At 45.5% G+C, this 22,950-nt stretch overlaps 1 protein-coding gene across 3 annotated transcripts; it reads left to right on the plus strand.

Annotated features, from left to right (window-relative positions):
• Positions 1-2,892: 2,892 nt before the first annotated feature.
• relt (RELT TNF receptor) lies at positions 2,893-22,950 on the plus strand. Of its 3 annotated transcripts, none has more exons than XM_062473240.1 (10): positions 2,893-3,218; positions 11,981-12,055; positions 12,375-12,467; positions 13,190-13,374; positions 14,061-14,383; positions 17,621-17,701; positions 18,134-18,212; positions 19,353-19,724; positions 19,823-19,969; positions 20,859-22,950. In XM_062473240.1, exons 2-10 carry the CDS (start codon positions 12,011-12,013, stop codon positions 20,860-20,862), a joined length of 1,329 nt encoding a protein of 442 aa, XP_062329224.1. In that variant the 5' UTR covers positions 2,893-3,218; positions 11,981-12,010; the 3' UTR covers positions 20,863-22,950. The 3 variants fall into 3 exon arrangements, with proteins under 3 accessions (XP_062329224.1, XP_062329225.1, XP_062329226.1); XM_062473241.1 differs by lacking the exon at positions 2,893-3,218 and adding an exon at positions 10,901-11,111; XM_062473242.1 differs by lacking the exon at positions 2,893-3,218 and adding an exon at positions 11,666-11,797.

Consider the following 22,950-nt stretch of genomic DNA (forward strand, 5'->3'; position numbering starts at 1 on the left):
AGGATTTATTATGACATTACATTACAAGTAAACGATTTGTGGGTGAAATTATCATTACCTGTGGTTTCAAACCAGTGTTGCTCACTGCAACGCTGTAGCCTGCGAGACACTACAAAAACATCTACACAGCTGTAGGAAGTCAAACGGCGACAGAACATGTTCGGCACTCCCCTTACTTAAATCAAAAGTCTAACTACTAACCTTAACTTCATTGCCACAGCCTAAACTTTGTCAATCTGTTCATGAAAATAATTAATTTCAGCCTAAACCGTACAACGGAACGTTAAATCAAATTCAACCAACGCAATCGCTACCAAGACGAACACAGCAGTAGTGTACTGTACTGTACAATTTACCGGGGCAGCTTCTCCACATAAGGCGAATCGCACTTGGCGTTGTTACTGACAATGATCGCTACCAGTGAGCTTTTTATGAAAGCGATTTTCCACTAAATAAATGTCAAGCTTATTTACGTTTTTGGGGGCATATTTTCAGTTAGCAGATGGTACTGTTTGAATCGCGATTCCATCTTCTACTGCCGGTGTTACGTCCCAACTGGTTCCCAATTTAACTGGTTCCCCAGCTGTGCGTGCACCTATCAGTCTGCCTCTATCACCAGATTCGTTACAAATTCACAAACATATTACTGGTGATTTTCAAGTCGGATCTCATATTTGCTGCGGCAAATATGAAAGTAGGCCTATAGGCTACGTGCGCACTACATTAGGCTACCATTCGCGACAAAATAAATGGAGACAAAATAAAACATTTGCAGGCTCGCATGAAGTGGGATTCGATCGCACTAGAGCAAAAATACATGCGTTTCATAATCCGCTGATTTAGACCGCGAGCTATACCAGCTCACAAAACTTAGCTAAATCGTTACGTATTTGATAACTACGTTGGCCTTCAGGTAACATTTTGATTTGGCTTCTTCTGAATCAACTGGTTCCCATAGACACTAACCGAATGTAGGCTACTATACACGTATTTGGGGTTGTTTCGAGGCAATAGTCGTATTTTCCACGACATCACAGCTCCTTCTGACACCACATATTAAAAATTCATACTAAGAACGTCGCTGCTAACCCAGACAATACGATCAAAATACGCGCAACACAACATGGAAACATTCGTTTCCTATGCGATTTCGTGTAGCGTATGGCTGAGTGTTTCTTCGCTATAGAAATCAATTCATTTCATAATTGTATATTCTGAACAAATGTAGTGAGCACTACATTACAGCCATTCACGCCATAATAAATGGAACTCCAAATACGTGATGAGTATAGCCTACATTCGGGTAGTGTCTACGGTAACTAGTTGATTCAGAAGAACCAAAACAACGTTGCCTGAAGGCCAACGTAGTTAACAAATTCATGACTGAATTCCTACAACACTCATGTGCATCAGTAGCTCGCGGTGTAATGCAACGGATTATCACATGGCATGTGTTTTTGCTCGTGGGATCGAATCCCACTCGAATCTTTTATTTTCTTAGCTTCCATTTATTATGGCGTGAATGGCGTGTACTGACCTTTGTTCAGAATATGCAATTATGAAATGAATTGATTTCAAAAGATATAGCGAAGAAACACTCAGTCATAGGCTACACGAAATCGCATAGGAATTGAATGTTTCCATGTTGTGTTACGCGTATTTTGATCGTATTGTCTGGGTTAGCAGCGACGTTCTTAGTATGAATTTTTAATATGTGGTGTCAGAAGGAGCTGTGATGTCGTGGAAAATACGGCTATTGCCTCGAAAACAACCCCAAATACGTGCATAGTAGCTTACATTCGGGTATTGTCTATGGGAACCAGTTGATTCAGAAGAAGCCAAATCAAAGTGTTACCTGAAGGCCAACGTAGTTAACAAATACGTAACGATTTAGCTAGAACTTATGAGCTTGTTTAGCTCGCTGTGTAAATCAATGGACTATGGTGCGCATGTGTTTATGCTCTATGCTCGAATCCCACTTCATGCGAGCCTGCAAATGTTTTATTTTGTCTCCATTTATTTTGTCGCGAATGGTAGCCTAATGTAGTGCGCACGTAGCCTATAGGCCTACTTTCATATTTGCCGCAGCAAATATGAGATCCGACTTGAAAATCGCCAGTAATATGTTTGTGAATTTGTGACGAATCTGGTGATAGAGGCAGACTGATAGGTGCACGCACAGCTGGGGAACCAGTTAAATTGGGAACCAGTTGGGACGTAACACCGGTAACGTCGTAGAATAATCTTCAAAGGGGGTTCTTTATTCATGAATGAATGCAATATGAGTAGGCTAAATGCCTTAAAATATCACTAGAAGGGAAAAACTTAAAAGGACGTTTAAGTCATAGAGATTAGGTCAATTTTTACACCGGTCTGCCAAATTTATTCGTTTTGATACAACGATGAGGCTGCCTCTTGCAGGGGAAATGAGAAGACATCTATTTCATTCTACACTTCACTCGTATTTTCAGTTGTAAATGAGACGCAAAAAAAATCTTTTAAATCTATGTAATCTTTATGAATAATAAGTATGCATTTTTATATAAAATATACAGAAATATCAGTTGTAAAAATGTCATCCAAAAACGGACCCCTGTGCAACCGACGCAAGCAAGCACACCCTACAATTTCCCAAGAAATTGTACCCTCTGTAGTTTAATTAAAAATACTTGCACACTGCCATAACAGGCAGCTATGCATTGTTACTGTTTTCAATTGGTGCTGACGGTAAGTGAATTAAGATTTATGATAGACTATCTTTCCATGACAATGAAGTAGCCTAGATTGTTTTTCAGGAAATCGTCATAGTTTTGAAGTTCACAGAAACAACCTCTGTCGTCATGTTAACGGTACTGGCACCCTATGCTTGAGCCGGCTGGGACGAATGAATCCCGACAGATGTCTCTCTGTCCCGTGTACTCATCGGTGTGCGTTAATTCCCCGCATTGGCTCGTGAGAACCGGCGAGGGCGCAGATAGAGAAGGAAGAAAGAAAGAGACCGCGCACCATAGACGCTCGGATTTCACTAGTGACGTATAGCGGCCGGTGAGCTCACCCAGTGAGTTTTTGTATGTAATTTTTTGGAACACAGAGTGGAACTCGAGAGGGGCATTTCCTACCGGCGTTTATGTGTATATTGAGAAATCAAATTTGTATTTACAAACAGCTGACAATGCCCGTCCCTGACCACTGATTCAACCCATTCATCAATCAAACTGGTAAGTTTGTGAACTTTTACTAAACATTTTGGACTGTTTTTTTTTTTTACTGCAGCATTGTCCGTTAGCGGTGAGGTACATCGGTTTATCGCGAATGTGTGTGGTCCTTAGAATTTCCACCGATGGTCCTTAGAATTTCCACCGATAGTCTAGTTGATATCTCTGTGTTAAATGGTGCATTCGACTGCATCTCAGCTAAACCAATTATTTTAATCAGGGTTATGAATTAATAGGTTTACTAAAAGTAGGCTATTTCAACAGAACAGAAGTCTACATTAATCAAGTTTAAATGGCAAAGTATCTGATTTATGTTTTGGTAACATTTTTTTTACGGATTCTATTATTGACGCATTATTATTTGCACATTTAGCCACTGGAGGCAATGGGTATGGCTATGCAAAGCAACCTATAGGCCTACGTAAAGTATCTACCTAGGCTATAGCTTCCTATTCTGTCACTTTATAATTGGAATGATAAGAGTACACTGTAGCCTACCCCATGTAGCTAATCGCGAAAAGTGAGTCTGTCGTTTCCGATCACTAATTAAGTTAAACGTAAGACAAAACTGTCTTCGTGTTCCTCCTCCATAAATGACAGGGGGCGTCATATACGCTGTACTTTATACTGTAACTCGTGTTGCACACTGCTCCACGCGGCCACCCATGGGTGTTTGATGACCTCACTGCAATAATCATTTGCGGAACCCGACACGATGGAGACAGTCGACCTCGTGTTCCAGTCGCTCTGGAAAGAGGTGGGACTACCGTTTTAAATGATTTCTCCGTGTCACCTCCTAAAGTCAGTTAATTGAGTTTTAGCTTGTGGTCCAGGGTCAAATAATTGTTTTTTATTTTTTATAAATAAAAAAAAAGACACCTAAACACCTTGGTTTTCACTTTTCCCCCTATCCCCAAGCTGGCAAGTGTCATGTTGTCAGGGTGCAGCCCAGGTCTGGACTGGGACTGAAAAACGGCCCAGGACTTTGAAACCAGACCGGCCAATGAGCGTGTATTATTATTATACATTTTTTGCATTATGCCGCGGCCATTTGACCGGCCATTCGGGAAATCTCCCGACTCTCCCGACGGCCAGTCCGACCCTGGTGCAGCCAATCTTGAAGCAAGGGAAATTCCTGGCAGTAAGTTCCATTGAAGAAGATCACATTCCTGCTTGCTTATATCAATAGGACCCCACCTCTCCTGCTCCGCCACTACAGAGCAGGGGTGCTTTCATAACTAACCTCTCCTGGCTCTGTCTGAATGTCCTTGCCTGAGGACTTTTCCATGTTTCCCTTTACTGGCTGCTAACAGAAAGGTTTTCATCTTGTCAATAAGAGCATGATAGATGTGAAGCTATGTTCAGTTGTTCATCACTGTATCATCATTAGGAGGATGATAAGCTCCTTGCTACCACAGTGTCTGTCATTGGAGTGTTGTTGTGTCTGGACGTGTTTGCGCATGCGTCTGTGTATTTGACATGATATGAAAGCGATGGTTCCATCTGAGGAAAATCCAAAAGGAGGGAGAGGGGGAAAGAGCAAAATAGAAAGAGGAAGAGGTCAACCAGAGGAAAAGTGTCACTTTTCAAATCCTTCTGTGGTCTATAACTTGGCCTGTAAGTTCATGACTCTGTCTTGGATGTTCCATAAAGCACTATAGAGTTATTTATGTTTGTCTGTCCAGTATCTATACTTGATCTATGTCTGAATGTGTGTGTGTGTGTGTGCGGCTAGGCCCCACTCTTGGGTAGGAAGTAGACAATGAACATCCTATCACGCCACATGCAAAACCAGCTGACAACATTGGTACACCCCTTAAACACGACTATAATTATGTATAACACACACACACACACTCACACACATACACACACAAACTGGTCTGACAACCACCAGCTATAATTATCACTGTGGGGTTGAAATGAGAGTATAGGATGATCCCGTTATAGTCCCACCCTAGCCTGGCTATTTTGGGGTGCCTTCTGCTGTGGGCTGTGAAACGAAGCTGTTCTCTCCAGTTCTTTATCTCTGAGGCGAGACCGGTGAAGAGATGCTGAGAGCTGCTAGCCTGGCTATAGACAGAACATAATCAGAAGGATGTGCAGAGACACAAATAAAGAGGCAGATAAGAGACAGGGAGAGACATACTACACACACACACACCTAGGCTGGAGAACGTTCATATCAGAAGAACAGCGGAACCCAACCGGCGTCTAATTAAGCCGTCGTTGCCGCCGTCCATCACGCGCGGTCAGGAATGCAGCCAGAAGTTGTACTGGCCTCGTGCCACTGCGGTCCCTCTCCCAATGTCAGCCAGGAACCTTCCCGCCAAGGAAATTCCCACTTCAATAATCCCAGATCCCAATCCGACCTGGACATGGCATAATTACAGGACAGCTAATCTAGGACAAGCACATACCCACCATGATAAAGTATACAAATACACATATACACATTTAGTAGGAGAGATATCCCTGACCCAGATTGTTCTATAGACCAGTGAGTGGAGTGACCCTGGTGGGTTTTGGATCACACAGCAGTACTTTCAGTAGGTCCTCAGAATAACCACATCGGAGTGATGTGTAAGCTTTTTCACAGCACATACACACTCCTAGACAGCAACAGTTAAATAGATTCCATAGCATAGAGACCATAGCTATGTAACTTCTGGAATGGTGAACATTCTTTCTACTCCCTCTCTCTCCGATCAGGTCAATAAACAATCAATGACCTGTGTTTCTCAGAGTAGTCAAAGTTCATGTGTCAGAGGTCACATGGGTTGGTGGCATTTCGGTCAACTGAAACAAGAGTAGAAAGGCCGCAGAAATTGCCCAGCGGCGGCCCTTTAAGTAAAGGAGAGGCAAAATAAAAATCACATCTTGCCCGTGCCTACATCCAGCCAAACCTAACCACACACAAACACACACACATACACACACAACCTAGAGTTCAGTACTTTGTGACAAGGCAGTACTGAACACAAGGTGTTGGTTTGGCCTCAACCCACTCAGAGTCGTTCATGCGCAAGAAGCAGACAGACTCGATGGCCAACTGGAAAGCAGATCAAGCACAAAGTAATGACACGGCATCTGCTCAACAGGAAATTGAGACTCCCTCTAGCCTTCCCCTTTCATGAAGATATTGAGCATAGCCAAGCACTAGCTAGCATATTTTAAATACATAAGTATATGTGTGTGTGTGATATGGGAGCAGACCGTAGGGTTGCAAACTCATGGTTAGGAAAGCCAGGGAGTGGTAGGAGATGAGGAAAGTACCACCCGTGTTGACTCGCATGTGGACTTAACACTCGTTAGTTAAGCCCTAATAGTGCAATGTCAAGGTGACACCAACAAACTCATTCACTCACTACAGTACAGTACATTAACATACAGACAGATACAGACCCTCTTACACATGGAATAATGTAACATTCCAAGAGAGTTGGATCACATTCTTTTCTTGTGTGGGAATGACCCCGGAACGTTGTATTTTTTCTTAATTTTCCCCTATTACTTTACATCTGCATTCCTCTCTTCTGCATTTTCCCCTCACCGTGTGTGTGTGTTTGTGTGTGAACAGGTATTTGGCGCCTCACATGTAGGTCTGTATTGTTTAACTGCTGGTGATTTATCAAGCTTCATAGGTGTGATGGTGTGTTAACATAAGGAGTTAATTTAGATCCTTCGTTAATGTTTGTAAAGCTGTTAGGAAGAATACCACAAACTAGAATTTACGCATACATGAATCTCAGCCAAATCTTTTACATTTTCTCTTTGTTTTTGTGTTTTGACTTGCTCTTTTCCCATGCCAGTATATCATCCCTCATCCAGACAATCAAGCTCTCATTCTCAGACGGTTCATAAAGGCTGAGTTCCAGACCTAGATTAAGGCTAAGCCTGTATGTAAACTCAATATCTTCGGCACAGACTCTCTCTCTAGAAACCCGTTTCTCATTATGGAACAATTCCATCAGCTGGTGGATATGTATTTTTTATTGTTCAAGATGTTCTGTTGACCTTATCAGTTATAACAGCTATGTGTGTCACCATGGAGCAGGTCACAACTGGTGTAGGGCACTTTAGTGTCACCATGCTTGTCCCCTGCTCCTCTGGTGTCTCCTCTGGTGTCTCTCCTCCTCTGGTGTCTCTCCTCCTCTGGTGTCTCCTCTGGTGTCTCTCCTCCTCTGGTGTCTCTCCTCCTATGGTGTCTCTCCTCCTCTGGTGTCTCTCCTCCTCTGGTGTCTCTCCTCCTATGGTGTCTCTCCTCCTCTGGTGTCTCTCCTCCTCTGGTGTCTCTCCTCCTCTGGTGTCTCTCCTCCTATGGTGTCTCTCCTCCTCTGGTGTCTCTCCTCCTATGGTGTCTCTCCTCCTCTGGTGTCTCTCCTCCTCTGGTGTCTCTCCTCCTCTGGTGTCTCTCCTCTGGTTTCTGCTCCTCTGGTGTCCCTGCTTGACTTCAGGGGACATCAGAGGTTGTCACCCTGACAATCGAGATTAGATGCAACCTACTCCCTCTCCTTCTCTCTCCTTTTCTTTCTCGCTCTCCCACACTCTCTGTTTCTGTCTTTATCTCTACATCTCTCTCTTTCTCTCTTCATCACTGTCTGTTTCCATCATTCTGTCTCCATCCCTTGCTCCACCTGTCTATCATTCTGTGGTGTGAGAGCAGGCGGCGAGCAGCCAGACAGGCAGGGTGAGACTGACAGAGACACAGGAGATGTCAGGCAACACCAGCCTGTGAAATGGAGAGAGCGAGAGAGACGTCGATGGAGGAACCATTTATTGTGAAAGGCCTAACCCAGTGTCTCACCATCGGATGGAATTAAAGTGTGGACAGGGCTCAAGAAGAGATGAAACCATCCGTTACGGACAGAAAAGCTGTTGTGTCTGGAATCCAAGATGGCACCTGCAGCCTACGAGTCTTGAACCCTGACCTCTAGAAAGGCCCTAGTTTAGTCCGTCATTCTTTTATTCTTCCATCGGCCAGTGTCATCCCTCGTTCATTTCTCCACAGGCTTCTCCTAGCGTAGCTGAAGCATGACATCAAGAGACCAGAAAAGAGCTCCGACACTGACCGTGATCTCAGTCTTCACCTCTAAAACCACCATGTTTTCGCCGGACCTTCATTCCACATTCTTATTTTTAGATGCGAAGAATAAACAAAAAAATATATCCTGCAACTGGTCACCAGTATGAATAACACCCTGCTATTTCATTGGATAAAGACAGGGATGTTTTGTCAGTAATTACTGTTTGGAACAGATGACCAGACAATTTCAGAGGCATGTCTCACCCTCGCTTCTCTCTCTCTCTCTCTCTCTCTCTCTCTCTCTCTCTCTCTCTCTCTCTCTCTCTCTCTCTCTCTCTCTCTCTCTCTCTCTCTCTCTCTTACATCCACACACACTGGTGTAATGTTGTCTTCATGTACTTAAAAATATCACTGTGTAGGAGTGGCCACAAGTCTGTATTGACTTTGTACATTGACTTTATCGTCTTGAGAGTATTTTGGGAGGTGTTAATTTCTCTCTTTCTCTCTCCTCCATTCCTTCCCATTCGTCCCTCGTTCCTCTGTCGACCACAGTAACCTCAGGCACATGTCTGGCACTAACATGAAGCAGAAGGAGGATATGAAAAGTGCAAAATACAAACAATGAAATACCGCTGTGATGCTCTGGAACATAATAACGAGATGGAGAGGGAGAGGGAACAAAGAAAAAGTCCTGAAAGAGAGTATGAAAGGAGAGAGATAATCATCTGGACTTGAAGGAGTTGGGGGGTGGGTGACTTTAATGACGGGGAAAGCCAGAGAGAGTAAGAACTGGATGAGCAGATGAAGAGGAGAAAAGAGGGTGGGGTGAGGAGGAAGATGGAAGGAAGACAGACATAGCATGGTATGGGATGTCTGCAAAGGAGAACGTGTCTATTTCAGACGCCTCCGTCCCGCCTCATGCCCCACTACAGACGAGGCTGCTGCTGGCCGCCACTCACGAGACGCAGAACGGGGTGGGAGAGGGGGGGGGGGGAGGAAGAGGATGTGACATGTGCTGACAGGGACGAAGGAAGTCCCACATGCGGTGGCCGTGTCTGGGGGTAAACGAAGCCAGGCGCAGATGTCTGACTGGAGATGGAACGCCACACCATGTCTGAGACCAGGCAGGGCTGATGGGGTGGGAGGGAGATATGTAACCACCCTCAGTAGGTGCACCTGCACACACAGACAGCCACCAAGAGGATTTCTGACTCTGTGCTTGATTGACAGGAACTGCTGTAGAAAAGTTGAGACAAAGTCGTAAATGCCAAAACAGTCACCGACACTGAACGTGACCTTCTGTGACGTTCAGAGAAAGATGATGGCGGGACCTTTAGCTACCCAAGAAGCCTTTGAGACATCCACCTTCCTTGACCACTTCTTATAGTCCTTCTACCTCCTTCTATCTTTTTCTTTGTCTAATCGAAGCCTGCCGGAATTCTGTTCTCAAAAAGTCATGTTGGGTCGCCCTGGTGAAATGCCAGTTTCAAACCATTCCAATTTGTTACTTGACACTCTCTAAAAAGGCAACTCTTAATTACAGATCATGCATCTCTCTTTTGCCTGTTTTTTATCTAGTTGTGGATTTTTCACAAACAGTCCCATAACTCCAGTGTGTCTGCGTGTGTGTGTCAGTGTGTGTGTGGACCGAATGACTTGTAATTACCCTTCCTCAAGCTCTTATAGGATTTTAACGAAGGGTCTAAATATAAAATCCTATCTGCTGGTTTGCTAATGTCAGCCTTTCTCACTGCATCGCTCCATCTTCCTCACATCCTGTCCCCTTGGCCAGAGGAGAACGCTCTTGTCATTCATTCCTGTGTTGTTTTTTCAAAGTGGTGGTTTTCAAACTCTCGTTTTATCATACTATCTCTCCCTAAAATTATTCAGCAGAACCCTGTCATTGTCCAAACGGGCGCTGGTGCCCAAAATCATAAACTCATTAAATGTTTTATTTACTTGTTTGTCCAAAGACACTTCAGTGTGTGTGCAACAGTGAACCCTATGACTCCTGTGCTTACACCACACAGCAAAACATGTTAGTTTGGGTGAGCTCCCCGACACTTCTGCATCCTCGACAACCCCTCATCTTGTGTCTCTGGTCGACTCTGGGATATGAACACATTGTTTTCCCAGGTGTCATGACTAAGCCTATTGTTTGTGCTCATCAATGTCTCTGAGTGTGTTGTCTTCACAACCACAATTAACTGGAGTGCACGTAATTGTAGTGTGCGTGTTTCTGCAGTTTTGTATTTGCGCCACCATTTTAGTGTGTATGGGGAGGGGGGTGTGTGTGTATGTTTGTGTATGTAGCTGTGTTTTTTTTTCTTTTTTCTGTGTTGGTGCGTCTGTTGTAGCATGTATGTTTGTGTGCGTGTTGTTTGTGTGTGTTGTGTATGTACATGGGTGCACAAGGGCAGCAATTACTGTAGGCGTGTGTCCTACCAGATAGAGGCATGCTCTAGTAGTAGATAGGGGTGTGGCCTAGCGTCAAATAGAGGCGGGGTATACTAGTAGATGGGGCGTAGCCTAGCAGCAGATAGGGCCATCGCTGTGGTCACAAGCATGGTATAAGACAGGACCAGGTACAGTTGAGTACAGCAGTCACATAGTGGACCGTAGACAGAGCTGCATGTGTTTGTGTATTTGACTGTAGTTTCGGTACATTCAGGCAGTTGTGTTCTACAAGACTGAGATAGTACAGTCTCAGTGTACACTTGTGTGTTTATGTAAGATATAGAGAGTATCTGTGTGTGTGTGTGAGACTTGGTAAACTGGCGGAAAGTTTGTGGCGCTGACTCTGCATTCTGTCAGCCTCCTTAGCATCCTCAGTCCGTTGCCTGGGCAACCAAGTCTGCAGTAACTCTGGGGTGAGTCTCTATCTTTTACTCAGTTTTTTCTCTCTCTATTTCTCTCCCTCTATATCTTTCTCTCTATCTCTATCTTTCTCTCTCTCTTTCACCTTCTTTCTTCTCTTTACTTTTCTTCCAGACTTGTGCCTCATGTCACCGTGTCTAAACCTTTATTTTGGCCCAAAGCGTTTTGGTCAGTAAAATGTCATACTTGATGAATTTTCCATTCATCAACTCCCTCACTCAGTGTCTTCTGGAAAGGAGAGAAGGAGGAAGCGAGGGAGAGGGGGAGGATGAGGCAGGGAGATAATGGAGCATAGGAGGTCGCAGAGGTTCCAGAAGGTTTCTTGGAGGTGTTGGGGAAAATCACTTTACCAGCTGTACTCAATTGTGCCCTGCTGGCTAGGGGAGAGGGAGTTTCATATGCTTGAGTTTGTGTGTGTGTGTGTGTGTGTGTGTGTGTGTGTGTGCGTGCGTGCGTGTGTGTGTGTGTGTGTGTGTGTGTGTGTGTGTGCGTGTGTGTGTGTGTGTCCAGACACTGCTTTTTGAACTATAGAGTTGCCTCGCTTTCACCTCTCATGTTCTCTATGGCCTCCGGTCATGAACTTCTGGAGAGTGTGTGTGAGTGTGAGCTGGCCTGGTGTATTGCTCCTAGACCTGTACCCATCCAGCCTGACACACCAGTCAGCTGGTGCTGATCCACTGTAAGTGCTGTTTGTCCCAGCCTCGTCACTTAGCAGTCAGTGTGCTTATTTTGTCACTGTTGTGACAAAGGTTTGTGTGTGATGCTGTGGCGTGTGCAGGGTGTGTGTGACATTGCCGCTGTCGCTCTGGCCTGCTGGATCGAGATTCCTCCAAACTCACTTTTGTCCGTTTGTCTGTTGTAGATCATATGTTCATAGCAGAATATCTTGAAGATGACGAGGAACCACCTTTGCTGCTCTGCTCTTGTCTTTCTCACGGTAAGTAAGTGTGTATGTGTGTGTGTGTGTGTATGTGAGAGAGAGAGAGAGAGAGAGAGAGAGAGAGAGAGAGAGAGAGAGAGAGAGAGAGAGAGAGAGAGAGAGAGAGAGAGAGAGAGAGAGAGAGAGATAGTATGTGAGTATTTGTCACACACTAGCCAGTGTGTGTGTGTGTGTATGTGTGTCTGTCTGTCACTGGCTAGTGTGACTATTGTGTATGTGTAGACTAGACTAGTGTGTATGTGTGTGTGTGTGCATGGGTGTGTATCACTGACTGGTGTGTGTCACTGACCAGTATATGTGTGTGTGTGTGTTACAGGTGTTTGGATCTGGGGGGACTGCTGCGGTGCCGTGTCGGTGGGGGGAGGGGTGTGTGTGTCTGCAATGCCCTGCTGGGCAGCAGCCCACCAAGGTGAGAGACACGTTCTACTCTAACTCTCTCTCTCTCCTTCCTACTTATCTCTCTCTCTCCCTCTCTTTCTATCCTACCTCCCTACACTTTCCTCTCTCTACCGTTCTCTTTCCTCCCATTCCTCCACCTTCAATATCTGCCCATCTACTCTTCATTCTCTCACTCTCTCACTTCCTCAATCCAGTGTAAACAGAACCGTATTCTTTAAAGTCTGGGTTACTGTGGTCGATCCCAGCATGCATACATTTTCAGTTCAAACCTGTCAAGCTTGATGCAGCAAACCACTGCAGAGCTGTGTGCAGTATTTCAGTTTCTTTTGGGATGTGCCCAATCCTGTATTTTAGCTCTCAGTATGAAACAGGAATAGACATGAGAGGTAGTTATTTTGGAATGTCTGATTGAACACATCTCACGGTTCACAGTTCTTGTGGAAGAATACGAATTATACGAAGTATTTTCCATTTTTTTTAAATTCATTTTATAATTATTTAATACATTATTTAATACAATGACAATTATTTAATACAATAATTATTTAATTAAAAAATTATTTAATGCAAAACAATATTAATTCAGTACCTAAACAAGGTTGTTTTATTTGTCCCAGGTCACCAACCATATAACTCGACATTTAATTTACAAAGCATAAACAAATCAGAATAAATGGCTTTTCCAAACATAGACTCTCTTTTCGACCGTTCTGACTTCTTTTTCCTTGCCAGGACTGTGGGCGGGTTGAGAGCCCAGAGGATACGGTACGTTGCCAGTCTTGCCCCACGGGCACATTCTCAAACACCCTGGACCCTGAGCCTTGCCGCCCACACTCAACCTGTGATGTCCTGGGCCGAAAGGTTGTGACCCCTGGTACCTCAACCTCGGATACTGTGTGTGGCGACTGTGTGTCTGGGTAAGAAGGGAAATATGTTGTTGTGGTTACACATCAGCTCTGTTTTGGTGTAGATGCTCCTTTCTCTATAAACAGAAATTGTAAAAACAGGAGGATTCAATTAAAGGAGACCTAAGGAGACAAGCACTACACGCCAAACATTACTGCACAGCAATATCGAGAGACGAGAGAGAGACCATATCTCTCTCTCTATGTCTCCTTCATACTATCTGTCTCTCTCCCTATATATAGTATATACCATGTAGGGGTTTACCTGGTTGCATTGCACGGCAAACATATATATATATATATGTCTCATACTCTCTCTTTCTCTTGCTTTACCATCATTTCAGAGAAAACAAGTTTACTACTGCCGCTCTGCATCGTTATCTTATTTTCGTGCTCAGCAAGTTTCACTCTAGGGCTATGGTAGTGAAGTCTGTTGGTGAAACATGATTGGCCACAGGGCCCTGCAATGCAATCAAGTATCCCCCTACATGGTCCTGTGGAAACATAACACTGTGAATCCCATGCAGCAGCAACCTTTACAAAGATGCTTTGCCTCGCTCTCTCTTTATAACAAGCTCGGCTCTCAGTATTGGTGTGGCACTGGATTTTTTAACTAGTGGCATCAAAGTAGGAAGTAATTAAGTTAAAGACAGTAGATGAGGCTAACACGAGTTTGTGTCTCGCCGGTGTCTCTGCAGCTTCCATCCCACCACCATGGGGAAACCCTCCCCCCAGCCCCCCTGTATGGCCCCGGCCCCCCCCGCCGTCTCCCCCCTCCACGTGCGGGCAGTGCGGACCGTGGGGAAGGGTGCGGCGGGCGGAGTCGGCCCGGTGAACAGCACGGCAGTGCGCAGCGCCGAGGAGAAGACGGCCGAGTACGCCGTGTTCGCCCTGGTGCCCATCTTCTGCGTGATGGGGCTCCTGGGCATCCTGATCTGCAACATCCTGAAGAAGAAGGGATACCGTTGCAGCGCCGAGAAGGAGGGCATGGACGAGGAGAAGGCCACACCGCAGAAAGAAGGTGAGAGAGACAGAGGAGAGGAGACAGACACACACACACAGATAAACACAGACAGACAGACGAAAGGGCTCAAATTGCGCAATTTCTTCTGCAAGAGAAATTGCGGAAGGTAGAAGGAAAGACGTATCAAAAGAAATAGACGGAAACAGAGAGATATGGAGAGAGGAAACGGGAAGGGAGGGACACGGAGAAGAAAAAGAGATGGAGAGATCGAGGGACAGAGGGAGGACCGTAGCGTGAACTGTTTGGTTGGTATAAACCACCAAAGTGAAGTACTCCAGTGAGGCATTGTCGTGAAGCCATGTGTGTGTGTACGGGGCGGACCTGTGCGTTGGCCCTTGCACGCAACGAGATATGGAATGCTTTTTATCTCTGGAGATCTGACCTTTGACCTTCTTGAGGTCAGGCTCTGTCCCCATGCTCTGTGTTCCCAAGCACACACTGTTGTCATAGCACAGTTCCCATTTGAAAAAAGTTTACATCGCCACACCCACTCTGCCACCGAGTCTGAGTCTGTGTGTGTCTGTGTGTGAGGGTGTGTGTGTGTGTCCTATCACCACGCCCGTCTGTGGTAATCAAGCCGATAAGGGATTCTCTCCTCTCTTTGTGATGTCCACACTGTCACCTGGGAATCTGTGGTGATCCACACAGAGGGCAGGAGCTATGAGTCAGTAGGGAGGTGTGAGGATATTGGATGCAGAAGGCAAGAGTTAGAAGGTCAGAGACAAGGAAGGCGAGAGGAGGCAGGAGTTAGGATGTAGGTGGTAGGAGTTAGAAGGAAGGAGATGGGAGGCAGGAGTTAGGAGGTAAGAGATAGGAGGCTGTGGGCAGGAGTTAGGATGTAGGGAGTAGGAGTTAGAAGGTAGGATATAGGAGGGAAGAGTTAGGAGGTAAAGGCCCCGTCACACCATAACGTTCTGGTCAACGTTCTATGACGTTAGAGGAAACATTGGTAATCGTCCATGGTCGCTGGTATAGCGCTGGTATAGCACCAGAAGAGTGTTGTGTGGACGCTGGTGACGCTGGTAATCGTCGGTGATCGTCGGAGAACGCTGGTCCAAAAAGAAAGTTTCGAACATGCACAAAAGTTCTCATGGAGACCAGCGTTCTTCAACGTTTAATTTTAAACGCTGGATAACGCTGAAGAACGTTTGTGGACATTTGACTAACGTTGCACGCGTTTGGCTATCGTTAGTCAGTCGTTACCCTCGCGTTACTTGGTTGTTATTCATCGTTTGCTTTCGTCACACGTCGTCGCGACCCAGTGACACGTCGTCACACGCTAATAGTTTTCAGGGGTGTCTTAGTTGGTCGCTGTTACACGCTCCTCATGCGTCAGTCCCACGCTAGTCATGCGTTATAGTCACACGCTAGTCACACGCTAGTCATGCGTTATAGTCACACGTTAGTCACACGCCAGATGTGTCCACCTCGCCCTAGAACGCTCGAAATTGAACGATTAGAACTTTCCGAGAACGTTAACCAGAACGTTATGGTGTGGGAGCATTAAGAGATAGGATGCAGAGGGCAGGAGTTAGTATGTTGAGAGTAGAAGGTAGGAGGCTGGAGTCAGGATGCAGAAGGGAGGGTCCAGGATTGAGGAAACAGGAGTTAGAGGGTTGACAGGAGTCAGGAAGTAGGAAACAGGAGGTAGGAGCTAGATGACACAGAGTTGTTCCTGTTGAGAAAGGAGAGGAGGTAAACAGCCGTCTGTGTTTGATGTCTCTAATGACACAGCTGCTGCGTCTAGAAGACTGACCTTTCATCTGTCATCTCCCGTTGGCAACAAGCGATTGTTTCCATGACACTTGTTACCGTGGCCTCGCTACGCAGCTGTGTTGTGTGTGCCAGGATGGACTGGGTGGGTTTGGCAGGAGAGGTGCAGCCATGTTGCGTTCTAGTAAGGGTATCAGACTCTTCTAAGAACCTTTGCGTCAGTGGATGTAGTTTGGGTGTCTGATGTTTTGCCACTGTCTCCTCCTCTCCAATGTTGTGAAACCTTAGGTGACCTGACCAGAGAACCTCCCTCCTTCTGTCGCTCACCCTCTTTCATCCTCCTTTCCTCTTCCCCTCCTCCCCTCCTCCCCTCCATATCTACATAGAACCTGACACTGTTCGCATGTCTCTGCTTTCCTGGATCAATTATTCAATTAGCTCTCTCGCCTCTCCGCCTCCACTTTTTCTCTGTCCACTCCTCTGCTCTCCTCTTCTTCTCTCTCCTCCCCTCCCCTCTCCTCTTTTCTCCCCTCCTCTCATTTGAGTTATGGTGGGAATGTTCCAGTACTGACAAGGACTCTGTCAGAGAACTGTATCAGGTGTTCCTCGCCTCACTTCTGCACACCCCTCCCTCCCTCTTTCCCTCCCTCCCCTGGTCTTTGGGGGCTGCAGCAGCGTGCGTCAGTGAAGACAGCCGATGGACTGGTGCAAAGAAAAGATGGGAGGGGGGGGAGGGGGTTAGGGGAGGAGGGTAGGAGGGTAGGAGAGGGGAGGCGTTAAGTAAATTGCGGGGGTGTGGAGGTTATGCAAAAGAGTAAAAAGAAAGTGATTGGAGAGGAGGAGAGGGGGGGGGAACGATATGGCTGTACACATTTTGATGCCTCTCTTTATCTCCCTCTTCGCCACTTACATAACTGTTCGGTAGTCTGCTATTATGGTGTTAGCTTCCGCCCTGACTGGGCTAAAGACAAACCTCTTACACTGGCAGTTTTCTCTTCACCTTCACTCAAGGGGAACACTCATGGGGCTAGGCTAGGCTAGGTTCCTTTCTATTAAGTCTTTTGTGTGAGTTAGCACCTGTGCTAGCTAGCTGCAGCTACCAATGGAATCAGTCACACAGATACCAATGTCCCAAGATAGCAATTGTTACCGTGGAGGCAGCTATTGTTGTGCCTTATCAACACACTATTATCAGTTGTGCTGAAAGACACCAGTCCATCTGTGCACAGTGTATGTGCATGTGTGTGTTGGTGTGTCTCTGTGTGTGTGTTTTTGTGCATTTGAGTTGAATGGAGCGTGATAGCTGAGTGAGCTTTTCTAGGCCCATGGTAACCTCTATTCTCCTTTTTTTCCACGCTCATCCATGGGCCCTGCAACTTAGAGACTTCAGCAGAATAGGTCCAAACTTGTTCTAGTGTGTTTGTGTATAAGTGGGAGAATCAAATGAAATACACGTTGGCCTACATGTTATCACGATCAGAAGCTGACCTCATTCGTTTGTCCCTCCTCCTCTGTCTGCAGCTAATGGTTGCCCCTACATAGCAGATGACCCCAACGAGGACACCATCAGTGTTCTGGTGCGCCTCATCACGGAGAAGAAAGGTATGCGTTCCTCACTGATGATGTCACTGTCTAATAGCCGCTTGAATTTCTGCTAGTTGTGTCTTTTTTCACAACAGAGAGTCGAGTTGAAAACCATCCATTGCTGCAACACATGGAATTGCCATTCACAATGCTAGGGGGAGGCATTACCATATAACAGTATTCTATTATGAGTTTAGCATATCAGCGAATTACAGGAAGTGTTGAGATGAATGTTTCATTGACAGCCCAGTGTCCAGCATGGTTAGACAAATTGTTTTATCAATGAGAGTAGACACGCACCTATTGATTTTCCCAATTCCCTATTTGTGGCCTCAGAGTCATGGATTGGCTGAATGTGGTCACAACATTGATTCTTTCTCCTCAAGGTAAAAATAAACTGTGTGTGTGTGTGCCTGTGTGTGTGACTGTTTGTGTGTGTGTGTGTTACAGAAAATGCTGCTGCACTGGAGGAACTGCTGCTGGAGTACGAGAGCAAACAGCTGGCCATGAGTAAAGCCTCGTCAATCAAGTAAGCACCCTGCAACGAGCACGCACACACACACACACACACACACTCAGGCAGAATACTGCACTGTATGTACAGCGTAACACATCCACACACACTCAAACATACAGGTTTTGCAGAGTTTTAGAGCTCAAGGTCAGTTAAGAGCCAAACAGATATGAAAATATAGGGATAAAAATAGAGAGGTGAGAGAGAGCATGACATGTCCCATGTCACCCAGCAAAAGACAACATATACCCTCTCCAATACTGTTCATCATTCTTTGAGAATTCAATCCATTTTGATGGATGCTCTGCACACATTCGCAATGGAGTGCGACTGGCACCTAGCGACATTTAAAAGACACACAGTAAGATGTTTTATGTATTTATTTATTTTGCAGAGTCAGCACTGTTTCAGCCTGGTACTCTCCATAGCCTTTTATGTCCCAGAGAGAACCAGGGCACGGAAACTGACCTGACCACAGTTTAGAACAAAGATTTCCCACAGGCTAACAGCACAGTCCCATGGCTTCTAGGTACATGACGTTCAGTGGAAAGTTCTAGAAAGCTCTGGACACCCACATAGCTTCTGGAAAGCTATTTATTCCTGGCTCTGTTCACCCACTCATTGGGTTACTGGAGTTCATAAGGGGTCATGAAGGTCACAGCAGCCAGCTTAGTGCTGGAGCCCATGTCTGTATTCATGGGCACGGATCACGCCTTTGTAACCTGCACAATGGAACAATACAGAACCTGGGGCCTGGGGAAACAGCGGGCTGTTTTAAATTATGGTTAGGATGGGGCGCTGGGTGGGGGTTTAGAGTTTAGGGAGTGGGGGTTATTAGGGATAGCATTTTTGGACGCACAATTGGATGGTATTGTTTGTGAAAATGTACTCAGTTGGCGCATACACAGTGTGTATGCGCCAACTGATGCAATATTGCACACACACACACAGTTACACATCAGCTGTAATTTGTCCATTGAGTTATTTCTATTAACTAAACAACCGTGCATCTCCCTCTATGTCTGTCTCTGTCTGTCTCTTTCTCTCTCTCTCTCTCTCTCTCTCTCTCTCTCTCTCTCTCTCTCTCTCTCTCTCTCTCTCTCTCTCTCTCTCTCTCTCTCTCTCTCTCTCTCTCTCTCTCTCTGCCCTCCCCAGGTTCCCAGTTCTATCTCCTCTATCTCAGTTCCACTCCCTCCCCAGAATGTGCCCCCACCAGTCCCACCTCCACACCATCTCCGGCCTGTCTGGCCTGGCCTCCCGCCACGGCTACCACTGCTCCCGCTGCGCCCAGCGCAAGTGGCCCCCCATCCTGCTTCCCACGCTGGACCCCCTAAAACCCCAGCCCCCCCAGTCCCTCATCCTGCCCCCCCTGGAGCCCCAGGCCCTGCAGAAGAGCCCCCCGCAGGGGGGAGTGTGTGTGGACACGCACCGCACGCACACCCCACCCGAGAGTCCCCAGAGTCAGGGGGAGGAGGGGAATGCAGGGGAGAGGAGGCCTGGGGAGCTGACTGTTCTGTCAGTGGGGAGGTGAGGATGGAGATGCACGCACACTTAGAATATGTCAACCTATGAGACGTTAAGGGTTACATAAAATCCCATGCCTATTGGGTCTGTTTGATTGACAGGTTCCAAGTGGCCCAGATCCCTGAACAAAAGCCTGTAGCCATGGAAACGCCAAGTTGCAGGACCACCAGGGACGTGACGGAGGAGAAAAGATCTCTTCTAGACCTCTTCAGCTCTTCATCGTCCTCAACCTCATCCCACTGGGGAAAGTAAGTAGAAGACAAACCTCTTTGTTTCTCTGTGTCTCTCTCTCTAATTCCTTGTTTGTCTCTGTCTCATCTCTCGTCTTAGCCTTTGTTGTATCTACCTATGCTGGTTCCCCCTCACGTCTATTGTGTTTTCACTCTACACCTTCTCTTCCCTCTCTGCGCTCCTGACTCTGTGACATTCAGTTCACTGCCCTCAGAGACACTACTGTTGGCTACTGGTGAATTATGAAAAGCGCTATTCTGTGACGCTGGGCATGTGAGTAACGATGTAGTCATCAATGATAAAGAGGAGTCCCACACAGGCACGCTCATCACATGCAAGAGAAAGGAAAGGTAGGGGGGGGGAAGAGGGAGAAGAAAAGAGAGAGAGAAGAGATAGGAAGTGATAGAGATAGAGAGTCAACCCATTTGCCCAATCATTCTAGTCACTGTCTGTTTTCCTGTCTCAGCTTGTAGAAGCGTTCTGTCTGCTTTGTCAGCGCTGAGTCAGGTCCCACATGAAAACTCCTCACTGCCCGCCCTCTGGTGGGAAATAAGAGGCATAGCAGTTTCTTTTGCTGTGCAGATGTCGTTGTAGATATTTTAGAGTGAAGCGCTGGAAGTCGTAGCTTTGATGAGTCAGATGGCTGAGTGGTGAGGGAGTCGGGCTAGTAATCTGAAGGTTGCCAGTTCGATTCCCAGCCGTGCCAAATGACGTTGTGTCCTTGGGCAAGGCACTTCACCCTACTTGCTTCGGGGGGAATGTCCCTGTACTTACTGTAAGTCGCTCTGGATAAGAGCGTCTGCTAAATGACTAAATGTAAATGTTTTTTCTACCTCTATTATAAAACATGTTGTTAACCACATATTTCTCTCTCTATCTCTGTCTCTCTCTCTCTCTTTCTAACAGCTAAATCCAAGCCAACAACTGGAAGAGAGGAATGCCGAGTAAGGACACTACCTCGTTGAGGATGACATCATCAGAGGAGGGGTTCCAACAGCCTTCAGAGGGAAGGCTAGCCAGGAGACCCCTCATATTACTAACATGAATGACTACGTGTTTTAGCTTTTTGATGAGCATTTATCCTCAACTTTCACGAGAGGGAAGAAAATGATAGCAGAGAGAGTGAGGGAGGGAGTGAGAGGGGAGAAGAGAGGACAGACATGAACAAATAGCCCTTTTTATATAAAATATAGAAGACGGGTGGAACACACACACACAAAGACACTATTAGACACGGTTGTGCTTTCCTGTGGAGGGTGGAAGACCTTGACACTGTGCAAACACACATACAGCTACTTACACCCCAACACGCACACACACAGGTACTGTACATGAATAATACCTTTCCACTGAAAACACAAACTTATATACAAAGGATATTTGAAACACCAAGTATTATCTTAAAAAAAAAAAAAAACTTTATTCTCTACTGGTTTTATAACAATTTTAGCAAGTGTAGGTCTTCTTACATTTGTAATGTAGAACAGCTGAAGTTGTAAGTCTTCCTGCTCATGGGGAATGTTGTTTTTAACCCAGAAAAGCTTACGGGTTAGGGTTTCTAAAACATATCTACAGTTCCCTATCATACAGTACACCTTCAGCATGAACTGCACTTTGCAATGCTTGTAGCACACAACTAGGTCAAATTTGACTACGTCTGGAAGTACATTAGGCACTGTAAATCGTGTACATACATGTAAATAGGGCCCATGGCTTGCCCTTTGGTTTCACACCTGGGCTTGCAGTTGTTGCAGAGGTGGAAGTGGACATTGTTTAGAGAGAGTTTGGTGAGAGAGTATGCCGTGCCCTTTGAGTTCAATCTAAAGGGTTTACTGGTGACACAGTCTCTACTGTGGTTGCTGGGGTCCTGACTAGAAGCAGTGAGGTTGTTTACATGTTGAGTTTAAATGGGCTTAGTGACAGTGAGATGATTCCAGGTAATTAAGATCCCCAGCATGGTTCTCTCTGCCCAACTTGTATTGACCAAAGCAGCACATCTGCTTAGGGTAGAATTATGATTAAGCTTAATCCTCTCCTCACTCATTAGCAAGTGTGAGTTCCACACACACTAACACATGCAGCAAAACACCATTGAAAACGAATGAAGTATTACAGTATGAGTACGGTGGATGTCTGTGAATGCAGCTAAAGCTTGGACTGTTTTGGAGCTTGAAGCTACTGACTCTTTATCAGTTGTTCATTTAGGACCATATCACCAATTGACCAAAGGAAAAGATTGCAGAATATACAGCCGTGGCCAAAAGTATTGGGAGCAACATACATTTTGTGTTTGCAAAGCTTGCTGGGCATTGGCATTAAATGACTGCTAACATAATTTCAGTAAGTCATATCATCAGCACAGGGAAAAGTGTGAACTAGTTCTAGCCAGGTGAAATCACTTTATCATTCTGATTGGATTTTAAGAGCAGATTGAGTGCTGTAAAAGTGGGGACTATTTGCATATATTGAAAATGTTCGCCCCCAAAAAGCTTAAAAAATATATGAAATGTGCCTTTTGTATTCTATAGAATTAGTGAAACATGTGAAAACATTTTACTCAAATACTGAAACAGCAAACTTTGCAAAACACATTTGTCATTGCCAAAATGTATGGCCACGACTGTACAGACAGTTTACTGCACACACTGTTACAGTTAGTACCAGTAGTCTTAACGGTCTGGCTCAAGCAATAGTGGTGTTTTAACAGTTTACATCAGGATTAAAGATGAAAGTGTTGGATCATTATCAAGGATTGTTAGTACAAACATTATATGTTGATGTTTTTTCAGTTCAGAACCAAACGTGTCTGGATTGGACCATATTTATTAGTTGAACGTTTCCATGTTTCCGGTGTTATTAAATGTAACAAAGTGTTGCTCAAAGGAAGGAAAAATATATATAATGCTCCTCTCTTCTATGTTAGAGATTGTATTTATTATGATATTTCCATTTTTTCTGTATGATATTTTTACTCTTGAAATAAAGTGGTGTATTTTGA

Source organism: Osmerus eperlanus, chromosome 11 (genome assembly GCF_963692335.1).
Source record: "Osmerus eperlanus chromosome 11, fOsmEpe2.1, whole genome shotgun sequence".
Taxonomy (NCBI): Eukaryota; Metazoa; Chordata; class Actinopteri; order Osmeriformes; family Osmeridae; genus Osmerus; species Osmerus eperlanus.

Excerpts from the sequence above, each read along its gene's own strand:
- relt (XM_062473240.1), top strand. The coding sequence starts at position 12,011 with ATGACGAGGAACCACCTTTGCTGCTCTGCTCTTGTCTTTCTCACG. Across the intron at positions 12,468-13,189 it reads CTGGGCAGCAGCCCACCAAG|GACTGTGGGCGGGTTGAGAG; the intron begins GTGAGAGACACG and ends TTTCCTTGCCAG. Across the intron at positions 17,702-18,133 it reads CCTCATCACGGAGAAGAAAG|AAAATGCTGCTGCACTGGAG; the intron begins GTATGCGTTCCT and ends TGTGTGTTACAG.